The sequence below is a fragment of the Onychostruthus taczanowskii genome, unplaced genomic scaffold, assembly GCF_017590055.1.
Source record: "Onychostruthus taczanowskii isolate IOZ18803 unplaced genomic scaffold, ASM1759005v1 scaffold79, whole genome shotgun sequence".
Lineage (NCBI taxonomy): Eukaryota > Metazoa > Chordata > Aves > Passeriformes > Passeridae > Onychostruthus > Onychostruthus taczanowskii.
The window spans coordinates 426,715-444,763 of NW_024505782.1; the positions used below are offsets into that span (position 1 = coordinate 426,715).

General features: G+C 37.4%; 1 protein-coding gene across 1 annotated transcript in view; it reads right to left on the reverse strand.

Moving 5' to 3' along the window:
- Positions 1-18,049, reverse strand: part of RIT2 (Ras like without CAAX 2) — a 172,498-nt gene that overhangs the window by 91,936 nt on the left and 62,513 nt on the right. Inside the window, exon 3 of the mRNA XM_041423568.1 lies at positions 11,470-11,543. Coding sequence (XP_041279502.1) covers positions 11,470-11,543 — 74 coding nt within the window. The remainder of the gene's footprint in view (positions 1-11,469; positions 11,544-18,049) is intronic.

Consider the following 18,049-nt stretch of genomic DNA (forward strand, 5'->3'; position numbering starts at 1 on the left):
TCCCCTCCATTTTAGACTTTTCATTTAGCTTCTGCAAGGCTGTTTCATTTCCAACGGAGGGAAAAGATCAAGAGAATGTAGCATCTAATGCCTGAAGCCAGTCGGGGATTTTTCCCTCCACAGCACCCAGCAGTGGGAAATGCTGTTCCTCAGCATGGGTTCAGTAACATTATGAGATAATAAAGGTACACTTTTTCCACCACAGAAGCCAAAGTTCCCAACCTGCTGCCTTTGTTTGCAGGAGCCCTGCCTGCACCAGCTAGAGATTCCCAGCAATGACGCAGCAGAAAACAGGAAAACACAAAACATTATCAACATCACTTCACACTTTCTTCTTTCCTCCCTCTTATTCCCATCCATCCTTTGCAAATGATAACAACAACAGCAAAAGGAGTTACACAGGAAAAGAGAGCGAAATATTTGCAGCAGGTGGTACTCAGCAACCTGTGCCAGCCTAAACCATCTGCCACATCACTGGGAGGAAGGAAGGGAGCTGAGTAACAGCTCAGAGACAGACCAAAGAAAATGCAGGGGCTCTGGCTTAAACACTGGAGGACAGAGATGGATTCTTCTCCTCTTCAAGTCTCTACACTGCTCTGGTTGAGCATCAAACCCATCTCTCACAACCCTTTTTGCCCATTCTAGTAATGATTCAGGAGCAGTTGAAAGTGGGATTAGTATAAATGAGAATTAGCCCATGAGCTTGCAGTGGATTATTATAATAATCAGTCCCTTGATTAATGATCAGTCAGTGTCTCATGCCTTGTAATTACAGGAAAGAATTCTTGCTTCTGCTGTAAAACAGCAATATCCCTTTTCTTCTGTGAATTTGTACTGGGGACAAAATGCACATAACTGATGATGGGAGAAGTATGAAGATCAAAAAAGATTCAGTCCAAGCTCCCAGCAGACTAATGGCTTTCTGAGCTTTATCTGACTGGGGCAATATTACAAACTCCACGTTGTACAAAATCAGTAGACTTTTCTTAACTCTGGGAATGTACAAGGATAAAGCTCAGACAGCCACTGAAATTAATCTGTAATTTAGAAGACAAGTGGCAACCCCCTGTTTAAGCTAATTTATTTACCAGGAAAGGGAAACAGAAGAATATTCATGACAGGTGTTCTTTCTGGAAGACAAATGTATGATATCCATTTCTGTGACAAATAGCAGCATTACTTTTTAGCTGCTGATTCTTAGGGGTTTTCCAGGTTAGCTCACCTGGGCAGAGTGATTGACAGCACCTCAAGACCTTGCCTATGGGCAAGAAGATTTTCCTGGCTTACAGGGTCAAGTGAATGGATCAGTAATTCAAGAAACACAATTAGACATGCACTGATTATGAAATTCAGCATAGATTTACATTCATGGTTTTCACAAAATTTTGGCTGAAAATTTTCTAAAATTATTTTCCCTTCCCAATTTCCCCTATACTTATGTTCTTCTGCAGAAATCTGCTTACTGCAGAAAAGGGTCTTCAATCCCAGAAAGGAGATGATGTTGCATTATACCTCAGTTCAGGATTCTTTCTAAAAACTAATGTATTCTCATGGAAAGAGATGGATTCCTTCCCACTGGTTAATACATCGCTTATCTCTGAATACAGAAGAGAATTTATGCACAACTAATGTTCTGAATGTAAAGAGAAATTAATTAAAAATAAAGATAGCAGTTTCTTAATATGGATTACTCAATCAGGGTAATTCATGATGACATTGCTCTCATCTTTATCCAAATGAGTCTGAGGCTCTGAACTGGTATGTTAAGCTTTCACCCTCTCTGAAAATAATGGATTTGTGGCGTTATTTTTTCATTGACTTTAAATCATTGTTAGACACGATCTATTTTTGCCATCAGTGAAATCATGTTGTTTCCCACAAGTGGGCTTATAGATTCAGGTTTCCCTATTCTTTTCAGCTGTGATACTGCTTCCCATGCTGTCTGGCACTGCTCTCAGTCACAGACTATGCAGGACTAAGCTTCATGAAAAACAGGTGTCAGTATTCCTTCACATCCTGAGCACTGATGGATGACAATTTCACTGCCCTTTCCCTAACTGCAGAGCACTTTGTATGCACTCACTATTCTACATTCATATGTCCTGCATCATAACTTATGAAGAGAGATTGAGCCACACCAGCCTGATAGAAAGAAAGAAAGAAAGAAAGAAAGAAAGAAAGAAAGAAAGAAAGAAAGAAAGAAAAAAAAAAAAAAAAAAAAAAAGGAAAGGGAAATAAGGCAGAGAAAAAGACAGATTTGAGCAACTTCCAATGAAATAACTCAGAACTACAAAATATAACATCACTGAGTGACCATTCTTTCTTACTGAGGAACTAATAAATAACCTGCACTGGCACTCAGACTCTCCCTCCAGATGCAGCTTTTTTTCACTAAGATTCCCGGTGTTCCCACTCTAATTGCCCTCCTGCTTCCACGTGATAATATATTTTCCTGTTTTCTGCAACTGTGCTTTTGTTAACTTTATTAATCCTGCTCTTCCTAAGATGGTTTGTCTTGTGCAGTAATGAAAAGATGCAGTCCATCACCTACCTAGGAGATGATATCTACTTTTTATTCACCCCTAAATATAGATGAAATCACCATATCAATTCTCCACAATGCCAGTACAAATTCCTCAGTGCTACACTCCCTAACTCAGAGAACTGCCTTTTCTTTCATATTCATGCTAATGGTCTCTCTCTGAGGGATAAACACCTTAGCAATTTTCTTCTAAATGCAGGCACTGAAGCAATCTTCATTGTTAACTACCTCTAAAACCCCCATATGCCTTTGGTTTATCATGCACCACATAATACTTTCTACTCATTCTCATTGATATGCAAAAAAGAGACAGTTTTCACCTTTTATCACAAATGCATCATAAATGGTTAAAGGGAAAAATTAATACCTTGGTAATTGCATTTCAGTGAACAGCAGAGATTAAAAGAAAAAAATAAATTAAAAAAAAAGAAAAAAAAGACAACAGCCCAGTGGTGAAGAGGTAATGCCTGCAGCTGCAAGGAAGGGCTTTACAGGGATTCAGACATGCTCTTGTCAGCTTTTGTGGTCATCACAGGCTTGTCTCCATCCCCAGCGAGGCCTTGTGCAGCCTTGCAGAAGTAAACCAGGAGGCTGTGGAGTCAGACACCTCATTGCTCTGATAAATGACTGCAAATTACATTCTGGCTTGCATGTATGCTCTCTCATGATGACTTCCCTAACAAGTGTGCTGACCTTAAAAATTCCACCATACAGGTTTTTCTCTTCCCTCCCCTGTGCCCTACTCATCAGCAGAGATATAATTTAATCTGAGAACATGAAAAGGGGGGAAACGAAGAAACAAGCAATCTACAGAGCAGCTATTTTAGACTTTTGTAACATTTAATCAATAGTGCACTCATTTCTGCAACTGAAATTTCCCTAAGTGTTTATCTGATGGGTGTGTTCCCTGGGGACCACATAAATCACCACCAAATTGAATGTAAAATACCTGTGTTACAATCCTGCATGGATTTTGTATTGCTTACAAAGTAAACTTGTGACAGGAAAGGACTGAGTTGTCATGTCCCTGTGACTTCTCAACGTGCTTTTTCATTTCCACGTGCACAAATATTTCTGAATAGTATTTATTGCATTAGGAAAAAAAAAAAAAAAAAAGAAAAAAACAAAACAAAAAACATGAGGACAGAGGCAGAGCTCTAAAAAAATAAGTCATGAGGTACCTTGGTTGGATCAGCAGATCCAAGAGAGAAAGTGAAGGATTCAGGTAGACCTTGAGACACTTTCCAGGAGGGACTACAAGAGCACTAGAGAGGGACTTGGGAACAGGGTATAGAGTGACAGGAGGAGGAGGAATGGCTTTAAATTGATGGAGAGCAGGGTTGGATGAGATATTGGGAAGAAATTTTTCCTGTGAGGATGGTGAGGCCCTCTCACAGATTGCCCAGAGCAGCTGTGGCCGCCCCATCCCTGGAAGTGTCCAAGGTCAGGTTGGACAGGTCTTGGAGCAATCTGGGACAGTGGAAGGTGTCCCTGCCATGGCAGGGGTTTTACAGTCACTTCCAATTGAATGCACTCCATGATTTTATGATCCTGGGTGACTTCTGAGATGTGCTAAAACTCTCCTACACAGGGCTAAAGCTCATCTGCAGGTCCAAAAGTTAGAGGAGTCTGTCTCCTTCATCTTTGTCCGAGGTGTAAGTCAGGTGCCACACTGATTTCTGACACAGGTATAGCCAATATAGCCACTACTAAGCTTTTGAGATTTTGTCTCATTAAGAGATAAGATCATTTCCTGGCATGGTTTGTCTCACATCATCCCACGGCTCTGATAATGACATGGAACACTCATGACAAAAATTTATTCTCCTCATCCAACAGGCACACATTTAGAAAAATAGGAATAAAAGTCTATGCAAGCTGTGCAAGCTTTCGTCTATGGAAGTGAGAGAAAAATATATCCAAAAATATAGCTCGCTAAGAAAAAAAAATAATAAAAGCCCCAAGAAAATATTTCGTATTTTCAGTAATTATTTTATTGAGTTTCTACTTTTCTCCTCATCCCCTCTTTGAAAAATTTGGATTAACGGAATAACATTTCTTATATTAGAAAGGTAACAAGCAATGGAGACCAAAATTTGATGAGGGTTACTTTTCAGGTTTTCTGTTTGTTTGTTGGGAGTTTTTGTGTGTTTGTTTGCTTGGTGGGAGGGAATTTCACTTCCAGGTTCTGGGGCAAAACTATTGAAACTGCAGATTAAAAGATATTACTTGGTTTTAGGTTTTTACATTCCCCTTCCTGCTAGCAGGAAATAAAAATTACATTTTTAGAAAGCTTTTTCCAGCAGTCCATCTCATGTGGTTTAGCAAGTGAAATGTTTGGATGTTTCAGATAACACTATATAATTTTTTTCTTTTGCTCTCTTTGTCTGCAGACAACACCATTCAAAGCTTCAGAATGGCATAAAAGACACTTTATTTTGAAAATCTCATTTTTTGGGGGCAACCTACTTTTCCTATGAAGCATTAAAGCCCTGCTCTGCAAAAAGAACCATTTCTTGGTCATTTGTTCAGGGGAAATAGGCACCATGTGGTGCTGTAATATGTGCCTTTTTCTCAGCATTCAAGCCAATTTTTTTAGTCCTGGAAATATTATTATGATGTGAGCTTTGTGAAAACTGATAGAGGTAAAATTCAGTTTTCTGCCCACTGGTGTCCCCGGTTTGTGTACAGCTGCTTGGTAACAGGTAGGTTTTGATAGAAAACCTCTGTAAAATGGAATTCCTGATGAGATTATCTAGGACAGTCACATATATATAAAGAAATCAGGACACATTTAGAGTATGTGCAGTGCCTGCTGGAACTTCGAAGTACTTCAGTACCAATCACTGATGTAAAGAAAAAGTGCAGAATATTTTCCAGTACTGGGAGAAAGGAAAAAAATTACATTATCATAATCTTGCGGAGGATCTGGATGAAGTTTACTCATATGGAATGTGCTTATATAGGTGTTTTCCATATAATGTACACCAGAACAAAAACAACCAACCAACCAAAACCACCTCAAAGCCAAATTAAATAAAATAATTTAAAAACCCCAAAACACCCAACAATAATAAAACCAAAACTCCACACTACAAATAAACGCTTTGAAAGAAAAAAAGATTTTCCAATTTTTTTTCAAAAATTTAGTATTATGTTTTCTTCTCTTTTATGTTATTTTATTAAAAAGAGAAAAAATAATCTTTCAGCAGCATCACTCTGTATTTCACTCTGTATTTATCTGGTTTTGGAAGTTGTAAATTAGAGAAAGATGAAGAACAGTGAGAGGGAAAGCATTTCACATTAAAAAAAAAAACAAAAAACCCAAAACAAACAAAAAAAAGCCACTAAAAACTTTGCTGAAAGAGAACAGAAAACACTGGAAAATTCCCCAGCATTTGCAGTATGGAACCACTACCACTGACTTTGCTGAAGAGGAATGGTAGCAATGGGCAGGCAATCAGGATTGTCAGACTCAATAAATGCTGATGTTCACCCTAAATGCTTGTTCCCTGCAACATTTTATTGCACCTGTTTGACAGGAAGATAAATGCAGGCCTAGAAATACAAACTGATCCACCCTTTATTGCATCATGATTCACTCATGGACAGGGATGAAAAAGGAAGTTGGGAATCTTGGCTGCCAGTTTCCTCATCTCCTTTGGTTATACACTCATTTTTATCAGCATATGCCTAGATCTTTTCCTACTGAAGTCAAGGAATATTTTGCCAATGATCTGAAGGAAACTGGTGTCAGGTCCACAATTTCATCTGTGATTTACTGCAACTGTTTTTTCCACTCTGTATCTGTGCCAAATAAGTGTTTCTCCACAATCTGTCCATTGGCAAATAAAATGACTAGGTCAAGGGAGACATTTTAGCTCTTCCCAGAAAGTACAGAACAACTTGTTTCAAGATCCCACCAAAATTTCAGTGTTATGATTTTATACTTTCTAAGTATGTTTTCAACAGCCTGTGGAACAACATGCTGGGAAATAAAACTAATGCTCTTCTCACCTAATACACTGTGTTAATAGTTGCTACTTACTTCAATATCCCTATGCTTTAAAAATAAAATGGATTTCATTTATGCACTAGTACCTAGCAGAAAGTGCAATAAAATTGTTTTCCTCTTATAAGAACATGCTGTAAAGGCCCATTAAGACATAATTACTGCCAAAAAGGCATTTTACATTTCCTTGAGATAAGCTGCACTAGCCTGCTTTGAGATTTCACTTCCATTGATTCAGGATTAGAGCAGCATGTTTAGATAATAAGCAGAGGGGTCTCAGATAACAGCCTGAGTGAATCATCGGACTATAGCGTTTAGTCTGAGAAAGTGTGTTTATCTGAAGGGCTCTTGGGACTAATATGGTTCCTCTTCAAAGCTTGAAGCAGGGGGCAAGAATCATGGTCCTGCAGGTTGGCAGGATAAACATGTCCTGTGATTTGCTAGCAATTTGAAAGATGGATTTCGGTACAGAGCGCACTGTTGTTGTCAGATTGAAAAGTGTCTGCCTGGAAATGAATTCATGTGCACACAACTCCAGACAAAGGAAAATCTCCCTGAAATGGCATGCCATCACATTTTAGGGCCCATTTTTCAAGCCTCTGACTCACACCTGGGAAATATACTGGTGCACTAAGTTTATCATAAAAAGCTCACGTTTTAGCAAACAAAAATTGGTGCAATAATCTCTGAATGTATTGTCTCACTGACAGGCACAGAAACCCATTTTTCCACATACTCGCCTGCCTTGTATCTGAAAACAATTTTCGCCTCTTTTACATGTCAGATCAGATTGTTTTCCAGTGAAGGAAACTCTGCTGCTCTTTTAGTGTTCGGCGTGAGGTCTACACAGAGAGATTGGGTAATGTGTCATACAGGGGAAAGCTGTGGCAAGAATAAAAGCTCCTGTGTCAGTCAACAGTCTATAAATACAGCAGGAGAGATAACTGCTGTGTGTGCTCCATGAGGAGCATGCTTCTGGGTTCCAGAAGTAGCAACATATTTTTAAGCTAGAAGAGAAGGTGAGAAAGCGTAAATGAGCGAACAGAAGGTTTCTATAACTCTGTGTGGAGGCTTTTTGTGCGCGGTTGGAGCAGTTGGGGGTTGTCACTCTCAGAGAATAATTGTGAGGGAACTGAATGCAGAATAAAGTGCTTGAGGGCTGAATGTCCTTTCGTTTGCACCTGCAAGTTTGCTGGAAACCAAAGAGTTTGCGTCAATTTGGATTAAATGTATGTAAAAGCAGATTATTTTTATGACGCATTGGTTAAGAAAAGGGAAATCCCAGAACTACCTCCACCAACATTGCTTCCAAACTCAGTGGACATGGGTGAATTTCAAGGGAAAGTTACTCAAAAAATGTCCCATATGGGTGAACAAGGAAGTTCAAGCTATCTTTATGGATACTAATTTGCATTTGCAGATTTCCATGAAGTTTGCCCTATATACTCCATATGTCGTATTGTAGCTAGCCTTGGGAGTTAAAAGCTAAAAAATAAACTTCCTCATTTTTATAAACATTATCTCAATCTCACATTTAATGTGCTTGGCTTTATTTGCTTCTTTTTTTTTTTTTTTTTTTTTTTTTTTTTTTTTTTTTTTTTTTTTTTTTTTTTTTGTTTTTGTTTTAATTGAATTGTAAATGCAAAAACAGAAAAGTTCAGTGTTGAGAATAGTACTTCTAGTTAAAGAGCCAAAGGCATCATTGATATCTAACCAAAGCAATTATTGGCAGCTTCTTCTAGATTCAGTTGTTCCACTGAAAAAGAATACCAGCATCAATTTGTTGCTCATTTCCTTGCAGCACATTTTCAAGCTTTTTTTGGAAGGAAGAGCTCAGGTTAGGTCTGCTTATAATAATCCAGCTACCAGGAGCTACATCAATACCTTCTCCTGAAACTCTCTGAGGCAAACATATTCTGTCTGAAGCTAAATGGGGTGAGCAAACACAGGCTGCCCAGCTGGCAAGTGTAGAGCATGGTGAAAAGAAGGTGTAGTGAGTTCAGTGAAGCATAACTGCTTGACCCAGCCCTTACATTCTTTAAGAAAATTACTCTTGTTGTGCCTTCTGTTGAAAAACAGTATAGGAAGAGTACAAAAGGACAAGTGATAGTGTATAAAATATGTATCCAGAGGCCATTGAACATCAGTTTACTTCCTGAGATGCGCAATTGGTCTATGTACATGCACAAGAGAAAAATCAGTAACTAAATGAGCAAGTTTATTAATGTTTCTGGTTTTCACTTTGTTTGAATGTTGCTTTTGTTTTTTTTTTTTTTTTTTAACTTCAGAAAGTTGAGAACATAAATGTATTTTTGGAGCACCATTTATGCTTTAAATGCTTCAAACTAGATCAAGCAGATAAAGTATTGAAGATTTTTGTGCAGTATCAGGTTTGAAATCACACGTGGGTTTTAAGTCTAGATTTGACTATTAAAAACTGTGTTAATTATTAATAGTTAATTTGGTCAGTGTTGAAATTCTTAATTAGTCCATAGGTACAGAAGGGAAAGGAGAAACATATTTGTTGAAACTTATCCTCCAGCACAACAAAAAATACGTTAAATTCAGTCAGTTTGGCTATTGATTTCTTGTATTTCCCAAATAAGGGTGAATCACAATTTTGGCTCCTTGATCTCCTGAAGTGATTAAAGTCATTATTCAAAGTCGATGATGAAGTATTTATGACTGTGAGGACACCCAGACAAATGAGTTTTCCACTGTCTGATTTAGAAGCTGTAACACCGTCTTCAATTTGACATAAAACCAGGGGAAATAAAAATAACTAGGCACCACCAAGGCACACATCAGCAGCAGCACAAATGGGTGCTTTGGATTTTTACCCTGAGTCACCAAAGTCAGAGCAGAATTTGTGTGAGCTTCAGTGAGAGCACCATTAAGTGCTCTGTGAAGAAAGAGCCAATTTCAGCTGCTGACTTCAATGGGAGTTGGATTAGGTCTTGATTTATTCTGGAGCTGTGTAGTGCAGATAGAGAGGCAACAAATCCAAAGACATCTACAAAGACAAGCAGCTAAATCCAGGACACTTGGAATGGACAGCTCCTGAAAAATCATGGGGAGGTAAAGTGGGAAGAGCTTCCTAGTTATGCTGGGAATGTGTTTCAGTGATGACGATCTACAATGGAACACCAGGGGAATTTAAAATAGAGATTTGCTCATATCAAATCAACTTTTGATTTGTTGATTAATTTCAACATTTTGACAGAAGTACAACAGCTATGCCCAGGTTGTAAAATGGCCTGGGGTGATAAATCTGCTGAGCGTGGTCCTCCTGCACACACCTCTTCTTGCTACAAAGAGGAATGGATGAGGAAAAAGGGGAGATTTAGATTGGACATGAGGAAAAATTTCTTTTTTGAAAGGATTATCAAGCCCTGGCCCAGGATGTCTGGGCAGTGGTGGAGTTACATCCCTGAGGTATTAAAAAGCACATGTCTGTGGCACTTGGAGACGTGGTTTAGGGGTGGGCTTGGAAGTGCTGGGTTAACAGTTCCACTTAACTGTTTTAAAGATATTTTCCAGGTTTTAAAATTCTATGATTCTATTAAATATCTGCACCACATTTCATTACTTGGTCACTACACACCACGAGCCTCTAATATTGTAGATTTTCTGCTTCCTAATAGAGATACAATTTAGAGATAAAACTCCAGCTTTTGTGTACTACTGTGCTCAACACCTTTCACTGACTGAATTATTCTGATTTCTTTTCTTACCTTGCAACTGTTTGTTCTGACAAAATTAAATCATATCCTCCTCCCATAAATTAAAAATTAGGTTTATTTCTAGTCTTTTCATATGATCAAAATTTTTAAAGTAATGAAAAATAATATATATAAAAATGAATGACAATAGCTGAACTTCCTTTAAATTTCTGGCAGCAGACTGCATTCCCCACCATTTGCAGTGCCTAGCTCAGGTGCATTCAGACCTCTAGGAAGCTGAGAACAAGGTTACTAGGCTTTTGCTTCCCAAATATTTCCTTGTTTATCTAAGTGTTTAAGTTCCTTTTTGGTTGTTTTGCTCCTGCAGGAGGTGCACACACACTATGGGAACTCAAGAAACTACAAAAGCCTTCAAAGAGACCCTGAAATACACCTGAGGAAAAGATCAGCAGTGGCAGTACTTTGATTAAGCAGTAAAAATATCTTGAGGTGGAAAGAAAACGAGCTGAGTCGGGTAGAAGAAATTATTGTATTTAACTCTTTCTTCTTCTTTACTGCATGTGAAGCTTAATTCCCTGACCACAGATACAGGGGATTGTTTGGATTGGAAGGAACTTTAAATTTTGTCTCATTCCAACCCCCTTGCCAGGGAGAGGAGCAACTTCCACAGCCCAGGTTGCTCAAAAGCCCCATCCAACCTGGCCTTGGAACTTCCAGGGATTGGACAGCCACAGCTTCTCTGGAAAACCTGTATACGTAACCCTGTGTGTTACTTTTGGCATTAAGATATTTTCCTTATGCATGAGCATTTGGTATTTACATATAATGTGGGGAGAAGACGAAATGTAACAAAATACTTAGACTACAAGTAGACCAGAAAATCCCAGTAATATATATAGAGAAGGAGGAATGAGAAAAATGTAAGACAATCAACACAGTATTTATTAATTTCATTATTGTGATAGATGTTCCTGCATGCAAGAGAAAAAGGAACAACTTTTTATCTATTGTTTATTTCAGACTGTCTGTCTCCTCTGATGAGATTTGGAAGTTATATTGTTCTATACTGCAGCACTCCTTTAATCTTCCCTTTTGCTAATTTCTCTATATTGTTCTGCCACTGCTTCCTTTATGCTTGAATTGGGAACTTTAAGCACTGTGACCCACATCTCTGAGGTTAAAATATTTGAGTTTATCTCTGATTGAATGACTCTCATTGGAAAATTACTCACCTGTCCAGCAGTGTCTAGAATGTCCAGATAGGCTGGCTCATCATCAATTCGGACTTGAGTTTTATAGGCATCCTCTGAAAAACACAGTGAAGTTTTCTTAAGCATGTGAGTTTCTCAGAGAATGGAAAATTATACAGCTTTGCTAGTTTGGAGTAGGCTTTTCATAAGCTCTCCAATCTGACATAACATAGTTTTATTTCAAAAGTTCCTTTTTGAAATCCTTTCTTCACTACAAAGTATTAGCAAAAGATAAGATCTTCCATCACACTACTTCAAAAAAAAAATTCCTTTTTTAAGAGGGAAAAATTTCCTTTTCTTTAAGCACAGTCCCCAGGTGTTACTTAGGTCACAAATATTCAGAGGTGTTGTGCTGGTGCTGTGCAAGAGTGGTTTTTTACTTACCACAATGACACATTCAAAGAGATTTCCTAGCAAACAGTTTCATTTTAAAGATTGTCTAAATTATTGGGATAGACTGCCTGTGGCTGGACAAGGTATTGGCTCTGAGTGACTATTTAAACTTCTATATATCTCCAGAAAGGCTGAGCATAATCTTTTAAAAAAGATATTCTGTAATCTGTGTCTTTATACTCATCATAGATGCAGGCAGAGGAGAAACTCTGCTTTGTGGACCCTTCCCTTAGCACATGATTTTGTCAACTAAATTTGGAAGAATTAAAACAAAGAAAAGCACAATAGCACAAGCTATTTCCCTCACATTATAATTTCATTCCCCTCTCAACATTTGTATTTTCTTCATAAGATTAAAAAGGCTAGTGTTTATACTTGAAATTGTCTTGGAAATTATCTGTGCTCTTTAATTGAACAATCATGCAGAGCAGCTTGAGTGGTTTTTGTGACTGACACTGGAAGTGCACTGAGGCATGAAGACAAGACAAGTGCATTTGTTGAACCTGAGAAATGTCATTAACCCATTGGGAGCAGGCTGGGCTTGTCCTAAGAGTCTGTCCTAGTAGACACCCTCAAGCTCTGCTGAAATAAAATTGTGATTATAGTATGGGATAATATGGCAGGTAGTTGGAATACTTGGGGCCTTCCATTTTGTGCTATAAAATATGTGTTGCATCGTGCAGCACTTTATAAAAACATGGGAAAATCTGCTTTCTACCAGCAGAGGGAAAAAAATGAAAGCATTTGGATACAAGTCTGTATAGCCTTAACTCAGACCCGTCCTGTCCAGCCAGAGGATTGCTGTCTTTCATGACATAATCACATACAGTATTTCCCCTTTTATTTTAGGCCTCAATTCAGAAAAGAGGCACATGACTGTCTTTAAACAAATGTTTAATCCCATTGACATCAAGATGGCCCAGAGGCTTAATTAATTGTATGATATATTACCTTTCTGAGAAAACCAGAGCACTCCAACCACCATATGTTTTGGTTAATAGATCTTTTTGTAGGGATTGCTGAACAAGAAACTGTGGCAAAGAGGGACCATATAAAAGGCATTGGACTACTTGCAGATTAAGTAATTTATTATTGCATGACAATGCAGTCTACCTGCAATAGATTTCTTTTTTCTTTCTTTATTTTTTTTCTTCTTTTCCATTAATTAAATCAATTAATTAATTAACTAATTCCACCAATAATTAAAAACAAAATAGCAAAATATCTAAAAATAAAACATGGCATTTCCTCCACATTAATTCTATTGATACTATCAAGTATTATTATATGCAATTCCATGCAGGTGGGTGTCCATTTGCATTGCATTACTGCATACATAATTAACATATGACTTCAATAAATTTAGCTTGCATTCTTGGCTTTGCAGCTGGGTTCTCTAAAGACAGAGGTCCGAATTCCCTTTTGTAATATGAATCTTTATACAGAAAACTTAAAAGAGTTAATGTGGAAAAAAATTTCCTACTTAAATTTCACTCTTATAAAAATGAAACTAGATAAATCCTGTCTTTTTTTTTTTTTTTTCTGACGAGAGGGTTTACAAGTTAAGAGTTAGTTCTAACTAAAACACTGGCCTCTAAATATAAGCCACAGCTTTCAGACGTCTAGCCTGCTGAGCTAATCCAGGTGTACCTGATATAATGTCACTGTCATCAGTAAAGTTTCAGCTGTTAAAACTGGATCCAGTCCATCTTTATAATGTTTTTTACTTTGTAGATGCAACACTGAATGTAGAAAGACATTTTGTAATTTTCATTTATTTTGCTTTCTCTGACTACTGACCTTAAAACATTTCACAAAGTAATGTTAACATCACTGTCCCATTTTCATTCTTGATGTATGCTGATGTCTTCTGTTGGTGGTAGAGAAACATGTTTTGATGTGCTTTGACCAAGTACATGAATCTAAATTGTTTTCTAGGCAAATATTTTCCACACGTAAGATTTTTATTCTGCCCCAAGAAATGTAGAGATGAAACAGGAAAGAGGTATGATTTTCTTTTGTAATATTCTCTCTGCCTACATGCAAAAAGCAGGATAGTACAGATAATAAAGAGAAGTCTAAAAATGTCCTCAGCTGGGGCGTGATAAGCAGGGGTATTTTCAACCTGCATGTAGATGGAAAATAGGTGGAAGGTTTAACCCCTAATTTTCTTCAGGCACACATTTAAGAGAAAGTCCTAAAGTGCACACTTGCCAAAGAAATCACTGCCTTGAGCCAACACACTCTCATACCAGAGAACAAATCATAGCACCCACTTATGATCTTCACCTCCTTAATCATCTCCTTAATGCTCAAACACCGTCACTCTTATGAGGGCCACTGCCTTTCCATCTACCTGGATTCACTGATCTCCTGGGCATTTCATTCCTTCCAAGACAGCAGACAGAATCAAGATGCATAAATTGAAACCCCTGTTTCCCATATCATGTCAAAAAGACCAAGAGGAAGAGCTATACCACTTAGTTCTTCTCTACGATTAATACTTTTAAACTGGGATGTTGTCTTAGAAAGTAATGTAAGTAGAGGTTTAATTCTATTTTCTGTCTATTACATGGGAAAACATTTTTATTTTATTTAAAATTATGATGCAGAGACATTAACCTGGAAAGAAACCTCTTCCTAGAAGACAAGAGTTGGAAAAATTTCTATCTTACACCCGTACTTTTTTGTTCATTGGTAGCTATGAGGTTTAGCAGAAATCCTGGTATTTTTACTTTTCCCAAAGGATTTAAAAGGCACTACTGTGTGGTTGGTCTTTTTTCAGTCCAAGCAGCATGGCACAGTTTATGGTCATGGAAAGGGAAGTTCTGAGACCCTGCTGAAAAGAGCAGGAACAAGCTGCTCACATGTGGACAGAGAACAGAAGTGAAGGTGCTCCTCTGAAACTGCACCTAAATGTAAATGAAACAAAGTGGGAAAATCTTCATCAGGAACACTAACAAACTCACATTCCAATATCCTCCCTTTAAAAATTATCTGCACTACAAATGGTGTCTGCTCTATTTACAACACTCCCAGTGTTTGAGTATGCTAAACTTTCTTTAACCTAATTAATTTATAATATGTATAAAATGTTCCCTATAAAACTAATTTGGGCACTGCTAAACCACATGTATGCTTTACACCCTACAGCTCTAAGGAGTGGTATTTAATAAAAGGCCAAAATCCAGCTGCTGTTTCAGTAAAGCATAAAAAGAACATACAAAATAGGCATGAATGATAATCAGACATCAGGCAATCAATCAGACCATAACAATATTGTTCAGCTTAAGCTCAGGGCTAGCCTTTTTTCTGTGAGGTTGATCATAAAGTCTCAGCTTTTGGTTTGGGTAAAATTCTGCAAAAGAGTAGATTATTGCATGAAAAAATCTCTGGATGGAATTTACAGATATTGCTAATTATGTTTCAAACACTGACTGCAGGAATGAACATTTTTTAGGGTACCAAAAGGAAAACAAAACAAAACTCCCACATCCTTGTAATCTGAACAATGTGTGGACATGTGAATGTACTGTGAAAGAAATTTTTTTTCCTACATATGTTGAGTTTTTAGAATCTTATTTACTACAAAGTTTAAAAAAAAAATAAAGTAGGTACAAAATTATTCTCAGAGGATTATATCATATGGCTTCAATGAATATTGACTGTATAATATATTGGAGGGTGGGACAAAAAATATAGAGATCCAAATGTTTTCTGAATGGTATGTATTGCTTTTAATTTTAAATTCTTTCACCCTTCACTGAATATCTAAATTTTTGGGTTTTTTAAATTCTCTTTTTTTAATTTTTAATTGTTCCAGGCAGTGTTACAAAATTAAAGAAAACAAGTATTTAAGTCTTATGTTACCTGGCTTTGTGGTTATTTGGGATTTTTTTGTGTGTGTGTTTGAAATTAATGCATCAACATTTTTTACAGATTTCTTTTTTTACATGACATAATTCTGGACACAGAAATACAGTATTTAATGCAAGTTATGAACAGTTATTAGAGAATCTGAATTAATAAAAAATATACCAGTGTTCTTCCTCATTTATGAGCACGTAACTGCTTCATGACAAATAGATTTGAACGGTGTAAAATTTAAAGGGGAGTTGTATTGGGCTTTTCATCTGCATTACAGGCATGCTCCAGTCCCTGAAATTTAGGTCAGATTCTTCTTTCTTCCATTTGTTAATTCTATTTCTATGCCTTCTAAATAAAGTCTCTCTTCTTCTTTGCCTTGTACAATACCAATAGCAGTCAAAAATTGTCAGATTAATATATATATAGGTGAGCCAAAATATATTTTATTTGACTGAAGAAGTGTCAAGCCAGCAGAAGGGATCCAAGCTCAGTCAGCCACACCTGGAATTCTGCCTCTTGTTGTTCTCCCTGTGTGCCAAAACAACGGCAGGAGACACAGCTCTTGGTATGCTTAGATTATCTGCTACAAATGCATTTTAATTTAGCAATGCACCTGAATGTAGGATGGTCATGAGTCTTTGCCTGTACGGGTGCTGTTTCTATTTACAGCAAGGAATTTTTAAATGAAAAGACTGGATGAACAGAGTCATAAACCACTGTACCAAATACTACACATAAACTCCTCCTCTTTGAGATAAGAATATGCATGTCATAGGAATTACCCATCAAAATACATTGCTATTAAAACCTCCCTTAGCATTTAATTATTTGCCTGGACTATGAGGGTTTTACAATTTGGGTGAGTGGTGCTATCAGCATTTTGCAGACAAGGACACCAAGTCACAGAGGTTGCCCTCCTATAAGCTCTGCACATGTGATAAGCAATAGGTGGTTTAGTGGAGCAGGACTGACAGATTTGATTGTCTTGTATTTTGTAAATACTCACAGAGATAGCAGTATCCTTTAATATAATGCAAATAGGGATATTAGTACTAGGCTATTAACTAGGTTATTTAAATATTCCAGTTCCAGCTCTGTTACATCATTATATGTGGTGTGATTCTTGGGGATGTCCTGTGCAGGGGCAGGAGGGGGACTTGAGCCAACTTGATCATGTAGATCCCTCCCAGCTCTGCTTATTCTGTGATTCTGTTTTCTCTAATCAATTTCTATATCTGCAATCATATTTTTCCTCCCAGTGAGGATGACTTTTGTTTCTCAGCATTGAGCTGTATTTGCCATTTGTCATTTCTTTAGGTTTGTCAAGTCTTTGTCAGATCCTTCAGGTTTCACTCAGTGTCATGTTAACAGCACACGTTGTCTGTTACCAGCCTACAAAAGTAATGGTAACAGACAATATTATTCCAGGCAGAAGAATCTTGATGATGGTTTGCAGAACAGATAAAAAAATACCTCTTCCTTTCTAAATCCACAGCCAGAAACACTTCCTTCAGTAACCACACATTCTGAACACCTCAGCTGTTTCTATGAAAGAGACTTAGGTAAGTAATGCACCATTCAATGTAGATATTACTTCTCTGCTAGTCTATAAAAAAAGTTTAAAAAAAACCCACCAAACCTATTGTGTAGGCCCTGAGAATATCAAAATAATCTGTGAAAAAATAAAACATTATTCATGTTAAGTGCTTATCATAAAAGGAATTCATTTATTTATTCCTTGCACATTCAGTTGCACGATAATAAATACAGAAATCTCTGTATCTCTGTTTTCATTTTAGCATTCCAATTGCCATAAATATATTTACAGATAAAATACTGAACCAAAGGTTTGGCCACATATGTCTTCAGAAAATCTTCTGTAATGTTTTCAAATGGCCTTGCTAAATTCAAATTCGTATCACTGCTGTAGATTCCATCTAGTTTCAATTGAAAACACGTTTCCTTTACTTAGCCTTTGTTCAGTGTCACAACCTGCTTTTAACTAATTGCTGTGTTCTGTTTTAGAGGTTTCTGTTCCTTCAATGGCACATAAATTGCCCCAAGTTCTCAATGGCACAGGTTGCCCAGAGAAGCTGTGGCTGCCCCACCCCTGGGAGTGTTCAAGGCCAGGTTGGATGGGATTTGGAGAAGCTTGGTCCAGTGGAAGGTGTCCCTACCCATGGCAGAGCAGCTGGAATGAATGATATTCAGAGTCCCTTCCAAAGAGAGTTACTCTGTGATTATGCAGTTCATAAGATAATTTACAATTTCGAGGAGTGAAGATGCAAATAAAACCAATTAA